This window comes from Nothobranchius furzeri, chromosome 19 (assembly GCF_043380555.1).
Source record: "Nothobranchius furzeri strain GRZ-AD chromosome 19, NfurGRZ-RIMD1, whole genome shotgun sequence".
Taxonomy (NCBI): Eukaryota; Metazoa; Chordata; class Actinopteri; order Cyprinodontiformes; family Nothobranchiidae; genus Nothobranchius; species Nothobranchius furzeri.
This window is the reverse complement of record NC_091759.1, coordinates 26,999,731-27,009,895: the sequence shown is the minus strand read 5'-3', so window position 1 is coordinate 27,009,895 and position 10,165 is coordinate 26,999,731. Positions and strand designations below refer to the sequence as shown.

The 10,165-nt window shown below is 49.2% G+C and overlaps 1 protein-coding gene across 3 annotated transcripts in view; it reads right to left on the bottom strand.

The window, feature by feature from the left end:
- Positions 1–300: 300 nt before the first annotated feature.
- Positions 301–10,165, bottom strand: part of zc3h12ab (zinc finger CCCH-type containing 12Ab) — a 33,357-nt gene continuing 23,492 nt past the window's right edge. For all 3 annotated transcript variants that reach the window (XM_015942567.3, XM_015942569.3, XM_015942570.3), the window contains 3 exons: positions 9,775–10,009; positions 9,604–9,704; positions 301–1,341 (listed from right to left, as the gene is read on the bottom strand). In XM_015942567.3, the coding sequence (XP_015798053.1) occupies positions 491–1,341; positions 9,604–9,704; positions 9,775–10,009 (1,187 nt within the window). In that variant the 3' untranslated portion in view covers positions 301–490. The remainder of the gene's footprint in view (positions 1,342–9,603; positions 9,705–9,774; positions 10,010–10,165) is intronic.

Below are 10,165 nucleotides of genomic sequence, written 5' to 3'. Positions count from 1 at the left end.
CTGACACAGAAACTTCTCTGTGCCAGATATGATCTGAACCACTCCAGGGCAGTGCCACGGATCCCGACACATCGCTCCAAGCGTGACATTACAATATTATGGTCCACGGTGTCGAAAGCAGCAGTCAAGTCTAAGAGAACTAAAATCACAGACTCTTCCGAGTCTGTGGCACGGAGGAGGTCGTTAAAAACTCTCAACAGAGCAGATTCTGTGCTGCGAAGAGACTTAAAACCTGACTGAAAAATCTCCAAAGCATCGTTATCATCTACAAAAGATTTTTACTGGCTGAGAACAACTTTCTGGACTTTAGATCAAAATGGCAGCTTGGAAATGGGCCTAAAATTTGAGAGCTCAGTGGGATCCAAGCCAGGCCTTTTGATCAGAGGCTGCACTACTGCATGTTTAAGAGTTCTAGGAACCACACTGGAAGTTAGACTGCTGATCCCACAGTACACTAACTGGTGCTGGTCTTCTTTGAGCTGGACCGAGATCATCTCAGATTCTGGTTCTGGCTCTGGAGCATCAGGATCTCTGCTACCAGTCTCTGTGGGTCCAGCAGGTCAGGACACATGTCCATGGCCATATCCACCAGCTGGGCGCTGTAGATGGCGAGGAGCTTCTTCCGGACTGCTACCCGCTCCTTCCTGCTTGGACGTGGTTCCCAGTGTTTGCCTGGCAGGCTGCAGCTCTCTGGAGGTCCAGGTGGGAATGGGTCGGACCAGTACTGCGGTCGCTGGTGTGGGTGGAGCCTGCTGTGCTGAGAGTCTGGAGGCTGGCTGAAGGCGGGTCTGTCGAGCGGGTACATATGATGGCTGGAATGACGAGGCGGGCCGTATCCACTGAGGTCGGCACTGTGGCTGCTCGCAGAGGTGATGCAGGTGGGGTGGAGAGGTCTGTGGGAGCAGCAGCTGCAGGGTGCACTTCTGGGAGGGCAGAACTCAGACCGGACGTTGCCATACGAGGAACCGTACAGCTGATCGCTGAGACTCCATGCTGCCGCCATCAGCTGACTGTCCATGGAGCCCAAACCAGAGTCCATCTGCTCCTGAGAACTGCCCTGGATGGATCCGTGGTCCACTGGCTGGCTGGTCTTCTCACTCTTTATTTGAGGCTTCTTTCCAGAGCGGAGGCCCGACTTCACTGCATGTTCGTGTTTGTTTTTCTTGACAGAAGCGCCATCATGTCCCAGAGTGAGCCTCCCAGCCATGTCTTCCACCAGACTGAGTTCAGGGAAGGACGTCTGCCGGTGCTGCTGCAGCTCGTCGGCCCCCACTCGGACCACCGGTTTGGCTCTCTGCAGGTGCTGGAATCTGCATTTGGTCCCATACGTACATTTCTGCCCTGAAACACAAACAAACGTCAGCGGTTCAGATTCTGGAAGGTTTCCTTCTCGTCGGCAGTCCGTAGGTCCAGAAGGAGCTGCTGCCTCCTACAGCTGTTGTTTTATTTATTTATTTATTTATTTTTATTAAACATTCAGCAGTCATGTTACATGAGAACCTCTTTTCCAAATACATCACCAAGTTTCTGCTTGAATGAGCATTTTCTGTAAGTCAGTATTTAAAACGGGAAAGAAAAAGTATACATGAAAATACACGGTAGTATACGTAAATAAAACAAATAAACCTGACAGACATCCGTTACTTGGGGGTTAGGATGATTATAAACTATGCAATATCCAGTTAACCTTACAATCAATCAATCAATCAAAGCTTTATTTATAAAGCGCCTTCCGCAACCCTGTCAGGAAGCCCAAGGCGGTGAACATGGTACAGTACAACAGGTTAAGCAAGTTAAGTTCTGGTCTTTGTGGCGCTAAGTAGTCTATCCATTTCCTCCATCGGGAGGCAAATAAGTGTGCAACGTCACGAATGGCCTGATTTTGAGATCCCACAGGTCAAATGCACAGCCAGCTCAACTTACCCTGGCTATGACACATCTTACTGTACTTTCCCCTGACAGGAGTCTCAAAGTCTGCACATAGCCCCTTTAATCAGAGCCTGCTTCCTCACACCAGCTGGACTGCAGAGATAATAAAAGATAAATAAACATTTTCTCCTCCAAGGTCCATAACAGAGGAACTCTTTTAAAATAAACTCAGTTATTCCCAGAAGAAGAAGAAAGAAGATTTTATAATTTAAGATAATCATTTAAAATTGCAATTTATAATTATAAATAATGAAACATTTCATTAATCTGTGCTCAATGATTGTTTTAGTATGTTTACTTGACGAGGTCATAACATTTGCACTCACACGTAAAGTTAAGTTAACGCATGACACGTAAGTTAACATTTTGCTCACATTCGGAGTCTCCATCACAGAGGGTGTGTCTCTGAGATGCTTGGTAACACCTTTCAAACTTGTCAGCCCCTGATTGGCTGGCCAAACCGTTGTCGTCTTCGTCTTCCTCCGCTTATCCGGGTCCGGGTCGCGGGGGCAGCATCCCAACAAGGGAGCTCCAGACCGTCCTCTCCCCGGCCACCTCCACCAGCTCCTCCGGCAGGACCCCAAGGCGTTCCCGGACCAGATTGGAGATGTAACCTTTCCAACGTGTCCTGGGTCGACCCGGGGGCTTCCTGCCGGCAGGACATGCCCGAAACACCTCCCCAGGGAGGCGTCCAGGAGGCATCCTGACCAGATACCCAAACCACCTCAACTGACTCCTTTTGATCCGGAGGAGCAGCGGTTCTACTCCGAGTCCCTCCCGAATGTCCGAGCTCCTCACCCCATCTCTAAGGCTGAGCCCGGCCACCCTACGGAGGAAACTCATTTCGGCCACTTGTATCCGCGATCTCGTTCTTTCGGTCATTACCCAAAGCTCATGACCATAGGTGAGGATTGGGACGTATATCGACCGGTAAATCGAGAGCCTGGCTTTCTGGCTCAGCTCCCTCTTCCCCACGACAGATCGGCTCAGCGTCCGCATCACTGCAGACGCCGAACCAATCCGCCTGTCGATCTCCCGATCCCTCCTACCCTCACTCGTGAACAAGACCCCGAGATACTTAAACTCCTCCACTTGAGGTAGGACCTCTCCTCCGACCCGGAGCTGGCAAGCCACCCTTTTCCGGTCGAGAACCATGGTCTCAGATTTGGAGGTGCTGATCCTCATCCCAGCCGCTTCACACTCGGCCACGAACCTACCCAGCAAGAGCTGAAGGTCAGAGCTGGATGAAGCTAGGAGGACCACATCATCCGCAAAAAGCAGAGACGAGATTCTCCTGCCACCAAACTCGACACACTCCACACCACGGCTGCGCCTAGAAATTCTGTCCATAAAAGTGATGAACAGAATCGGTGACAAAGGGCAGCCCTGGCGGAGTCCAACCCTCACTGGGAACAGGTCCGACTTACTACCGGCTATGCGGACCAAACTCACGCTCCTCTGGTAAAGGGACTGAATGGCCCTTAACAGAAAGCCACCCACCCCATACTCCTGGAGCGTCCCCCACAGGGTGCCCCTGGGGACACGGTCATAAGCCTTCTCCAAATCCACAAAGCACATGTGGATTGGTTGGGCAAACTCCCATGCCCCCTCCATCACCCTTGCAAGGGTATAGAGCTGGTCCACAGTTCCACGGCCAGGACGAAAACCACATTGCTCCTCCTCAATCTGAGATTCAACTATCGATCTGACCCTCCTCTCCAGTACCTTGGAGTAGACCTTTCCAGGGAGGCTGAGGAGTGTGATCCCCTATAGTTTGAACACACCCTCATGTCACCCTTCTTAAAGATGGGGACCACCACCCCGGTCTGCCACTCCCTAGGAACTGCCCCCGATGACCACGCAATGTTGTAGAGACGTGTCAACCACGACAGCCCTACAACATCCATAGCCTTGAGATACCCAGGACGAACTTCATCCGCCCCCGGGGCTCCGCCGCTGTGTAGTTGTTTGACTACCTCAGCAACTTCTGCCCCCGAGATTGGACAATCCATCCCCAGGTCTCCTGGCTCTGATTTCTCCTCTGAATGTGCGTAGGTGGGATTGAGGAGCTCCTCAAAGTATTCCTTCCACTGTCTGACTATAGCCCCAGCTGATGTCAGCAGCTCCCCATTCCCACTGTAAACAGTGTGAGCGAGTTGCTGCCTTCCTCTCCTGAGGCGCCGGACAGTTTGCCAGAACCTCTTTGGAGCCGATCGATAGTCTTTCTGAATGGCCTCACCAAACTCCTGCCACGCCAGAAATTTTGCCTCAGCAACTGCCACTGCTGCACCCCGCTTGGCTATCCGGTACCTGTCTGCTGCCTCCAGAGACCCACAGACCAGCCACGCCCTGTAGGCCTCCTTCTTCAGCCTGACGGCTCCCCGAACCTCTGGTGTCCACCAGCGGGTACGGGGGCTGCCACCATGACTGACACCGGCCACCTTGCGACCACAGCTAGCAACAGCAGCATCAACAATCGCAGAGTGGAAAAAGGCCCACTCGGACTCAATGTCCCCCACTGCTCTCGGGACGCGTTCAAAGCTCTGCCGGAGGTGGAAGTTGAAGACAATTTTGACAGGTTCTTCTGCCAGGTGTTCCCAGCAGACCCTCACTATGCGTTTGGGTCTGCCAGGTCTACGCGGCATCTTCCCCTGCCATCTGATCCAACTCACCACCAGGTGGTGATCAGTTGACAGCTCCGCTCCTCTCTTCACTCGGGTGTCCAAAACATACGGCCGCAGGTCAGATGATACAACTACAAAGTCTATCATCGACCTTCAACCTAGGCTGCCCTGGTACCAAGTGTACCGATGGGCATCCTTATGTTTGAACAGGGTGTTCGTTATGGCCAAACTGCGGCTTGCACAGAAGTCCAATAACGAAACACCACTCGAGTTCAGATCAGGCGGGCCGTTCCTCCCAATCACACCCCTCCAGGTCATGCTGTCATTGCCCAGGTGAGCATTGAAGTCCCCCAGCAGGACAATGAAGTCCCCTGATGGAGCACTATCTAGCACTTGTCCCAGGGACTCCAAAAGGGTGGGTACTCTGAAATGATATTTGGCCCATAAGCACAAACAACAGTCAGGACCCGTTCCCTGACCCGAAGGCGCAGGGAAGCCACCCTCTCGTCCCCCGGGGTAAACCCCAACACACAGGCAGAGAGTCTCGGGGCTAACAAAAACCCAACCCCAGCCCTCCGCCTCTCACCTGGAGCAACTCCAGCAAAGGAGAGTGTCCAACCCCTCTCAAGGACTTGGGTTCCAGAGCCAATGCTATGTGTCGAGGTGAGTCCGACTATATCTAGCCGGTACCGCTCAACCTCTGCCACAAGCTCCTGCTCCTTCCCCACCAGCGAGGTGACGTTCCATGTCCCAAAAACCAGTTTTCTTGTCCGGGGATCGGACCGCCAAGGCTCCCGCCTCGGTCTGCCACCTGATCCACACTGCACCGGACCCTTCATGTTCCTCCTGCAGGTGGTGGGTCCACAGTTGGATAAGCCCATGTATCCAGGCACTCACTCACAGGACCCAACCCCAGGCCTGGCTCCAGGGTGGGACCCCGGTAACCCTTCAGGCCGGGTACTCAGACTCTTTGATTGTACATCCATGAAAGATCCTCTGATCTATGGCCAAACCATAATATCAATTCTTAAAAACCAAACGGCTTTGGGTAATTAGTCAGTTCTAGAGTGAGCTTCAGACCTGCCATCTTTAGTACCTCTCTAACCAGAAGGATTTTGACACGTTGTCAAAACCTTAAACCTTTTTCGCACCTGCGAAGCTGAAACAACAAGATAGTTTCCTGCAAAACAAAGCTGACTCAGAACTCCTCCAGAGTTATTTTTAAGACGCTCTGTTTCATTCATCTATTGTTGTGACCCGGGAGACATCCCAGGACTGATTTGGGCGCATCGAGGTTTTTCTACGAGCCAGGTGCAGTGGGGTTGTCGGCCGCGGGACATCTCGGATCCAACAGGGGTCTTCCAGAATGGGTGAGGTAGACACAGCAAGATAGCGTCTGAATGTGGTTCTGATAATAACATCTTTATAGCTTATATGCAAACCAAGTTCTTTCCATCCAGAACTCGGCCCTGAGAACGGAGATTCTGAATACATTATATTCACACATAGGTTCCAGACACCGTCCCTTAGTTTGCATCCACTCACAGTAAATAATAGTTTAAACACGTAGTCATGTCTTAATGGTTTGTAAATTCTTATTTTTCTTATAAACCTGACTGTTTCTTAAATCAAAGCGAAGTGTGTACGATCCCTGAATAAACAAAGAATCCTAGAATCTTCTGCCTAATCATCTTAAGACCAAGCAGGGGATCATCGATATTTATATAGATGATCACAGCTATTGGCCCCAAGTAGTGGTAATAATAATAAATAGCTTAAAGAAATTTAATTAATCCAATTTACCCTCTATTATCATTACAAGTCTTTCTTATAGTTCAGTTCTGCTGTTAACTTCTCCATTCTGTTTATGTCCATAACGATATCCGTCCATTGGGTCAGTGTTGGGCTCTCCTGGGAAAGCCACTTTTTCGTGAGTGCCTTTTTGCTGGCCACCTTTAAAATACCGAACGAATGTTCGTCTCTTTTAGTCCATCCTTCAGGCATGAGTCCAAAGAAGAAAACTTTACTTTCCAGGGGCAGATGCAAGCCCCCACAATGCTGCTCAAAAATTGAGGCCAACCCGGAAGTACCAAAAATTGCAGTTCCACCCTCATCCACTAGGGGCTGGTGTCAGAAGCGAGCAAATCCTCATTGACTCCCATGTTAAAAATACCAATTTGACAGCAGAAATAAACATGTTTACAGCCTGGTACCAGAACATGTTTTTGGTTTAAATGATCTAGTTTACACTCATGACAACTCTGAGGGGGTGAATGTTTTTCTCACTCTGCTGTTTAAGTGTATTAAAAGCCTAAAATTCTGTATAATTAATGAGCATCAGACCCACGTGACCACAGAGCTAGCTCCGTGGAAAGGCCTCAGTAGAGCCTCGGTCTGGCCTGGAAACTGCTCCGGGATTTTGAGTCTCTGTGTGTGTGTATTCTGTTTTCAGATTCAGATTTCAGATTTATTGGCCAAGTAAAATTACATTAACAAGGAATTTGTCTTAGGTAGATGTTCGCTCTCTAAAACATACAACAACCACAATAAATGAGAATAAAAATACCTAAAAACACATAAGAACATGTATACCCACACACACACACACACACGCACGCACACACACACACACACACACACACACACACACATATCCATAAGCATACTGAATAAGTATTAAAAACTATAATAAAAGGACGGTAAAAGAATCTACAGATTCAGGAGAGAAATGGCTGAAGGAAAGAAACTGTTCTTGTGTCTGGTGGTTTTTGTGTACAGCGATCTATCGCGTCTGCCAGATGGGAGGAGATGGAAGAGAGTAGATGCAGGATGTGTGGCATCTTGGACAATATTCACTGCCTTTTTCCTGGTCCTGCTGATGTACAGTTCCTGGACAGAGGGCAGTTGGGCACCAATGGTTTTTCCTGCTGTTTTAATAACACGCTGTAGTCTGCATTTGTCCATTTCTGTGGCTGACCCAAACCAGACAGTGATGGATGAGCAAAGTATGGATTCGACTGCAGCAGTGTAGAAGATGATCAGCAGCTCTTGTGGTAGGCCGTACTTCCTTAGTTGCCGTAAGAAATACATCCTCTGCTGAGCCTTTTTGAGGATGGAGTTGATGTTTGTTTCCCACTTCAGATCCCTGGAAATGATAGTTCCCAAGAACTTGAATGAGTCCACCATTGACACTGGGCTGTTGGATATTGTGGGGGGGGGGGGGGGGGGGGGGGGGGCAGCACTGTGGGAAGCTTCCACAGTGGATATTATTTGTGCAATTGTTGGACAAAATGACTTGCTGTGGCATTAATTGCACTAATAGAGCGTCCAAGGAGTCTCCACTTCATTTTTTCGGTAAGTAAAATTATATTTATGTATTTTAGGTCACTGCCGAGCTGAGCTTAGGTTTTAACATGTACTGTTTAACCATGACATTTAAATGTAATAGGGTAAAACCCAGTGCGTTTAACATAATGCTGCACTTTAGAAAATGGGTTGAAATATAACATGTTGATGGAGCTGGGTTCCCACTATCGGCTTGTGGAGCTCTCGGAGACCTCTGTGTTCCACCCGGTTCTCCCCAGCGGTCAGCCCGGCGTATCTCTGACTCAGAAGCTCTGGTGTTGTGCACAGTTAACTCCGGTTGTAGCTAGGTTGCTACCTCCGTTAGCTTAGCTCCCACCTCCGCGTTAGCTTTGGGTTAGCTTCAGGTTAGCTTGTAGCTAGTTAGACCGGGTGTCGTCAGTTGATCCCAGCCTTACAGCCCCACCCTCAGCTCCACCTCTCTTCCCTTTTATGGAATTGTCTGGGCTTGACGGAACCTGTGACACGGTCAAAATGGCGGTGGTGGCCACCTCCCATTTATCTTCAAAAACGGGTTATTGGAGCTATGGAAACCCATTGTCCAGTATATATGTCGATGGGCAGATGATACCAAAAAATGTCTTGTGTTGTTTATATATTTCACTCCAAAAAGTCTTAATACTCCGACAATCCCAAAGAATATGGTAGTGATTTGCATTCATACCTCCAGAATTTCACCAACAAACCGGAGAGTTACCTTTGAAATGGTGTAATAAAATATCTAATCAGGCTCTTCCAGCCAAATTCCCTCCAACGGTCTGAATTACTACATTTCCACTGGTATTCCCAGATTGATTCCCATTCTTCCTCTGATAAATGTATTCCTCCTCCTTGTTCCCATGTTGCTTTAACGTATGGAGTTGAGTGCTAATAAGTCCCGAATGTATCGCTGATGCAACACTCCTACCTCTATTTCCAGCACAGGCCTTTTTAAAAACCTCCAGTAACCGTTTACTAGATTCTGCTACACGTGTAACTCGTCACCAATAAAATGTCTCACCTGTAAATACGGTAACCCTAACGGTACAAATCCTGTGCTTCTGAAGCATATTTCTCTTTAATTTGTTCTAAACTGAGGAGGGTGTCGTTTCTTATTATTTTACATAAGGCGGCTTTATCTGCCCATTTCTTCAACCTCGTATCGAGTAAACTGTGTGTCATAAGCACTCCATTTAATTACCTCTATATCTAATGCGTTATTACTGTTCTCCAAATCTCAAGTGTTCATTTAATCCAAGGATTTTCTGTATCTTTGACCCATGCTCGGATATCGTTATCTGCGATAAGAGATGGTATCGAGATAGGTGAAAGGTCCATCTCTGTGTCTTCCATCGTGCGTTGTAGGAGGGATCGCACCAGCAACTCGCAGGTCTCACTTGTCTTTAAGAGATGGGAGGCCCCATCCTCCCTTTGCCTCTGTCAACTGGAGTTTAAATGGGAGAGCTGTTGTTGTTACTGGTTCTGCTCTAGGGTTTGTGGTCTTCTCTGTGATGATGGTGTAAGCCTAAGCTGACCATGTAGCTGCTCCTGAGGTGTGTGGACCCCAGAGACCTCCTGCTGTGTGTGTGTGTGTGTGTGTGTGTGTGTGTGTGTGTGTGTGTGTGTGTGTGTGTGTGTGTGTGTGTGTGTGTGTGTGTGTGTGTGTGTGTGTGTGTGTGTGTGTGTGTGTGTGTGTAGGTTCTCTCACCATACGGACACGGTTGTCTTCTCTGAGTCTTGGGGAACTTTCTGAGGAAGTTCTCCAGGGTCGGTCCGTGTCGGCCAAGAGGATCATCAGGAGGCATGAACCTGCATCAGAACACACTCCTGAAGAAGCAGGTCCTTCATCTGCCTATGAGGAATAAAGTCAGGAACTAACTTGTTGTTGACGAAGGAGAACATGAGCAGCCGCTCCTGGATGAAACGCCTCCACTCGGGTTTCTCGGCCTGCAGGTCTCGGTACACGTCGTTAGACACCACGATGCCGTCCGACTCAAAGGCGTGCTTGACGATGAAGCAGTCATCGTTACAGACGACGCGTCTCCCTGCAACGCGGCGGGACGGAGTGAACACCAGGACCTTCTTCTTCTCCAGGTCTCTCAGGATGTGTTGGTCTGTTCAGCAGAGGAGAGGTTCAGGAAACCTGGAGGAGGTTCCCCTGTGACCCCCCACCCCTCAGACCTCATCCAGGTCCAGCACATGGACCCGGGGTGAGTTAGGAAACAGAAACCTGATGTTCAGCCATCGGGATCACCACTGAGATGTCCTGA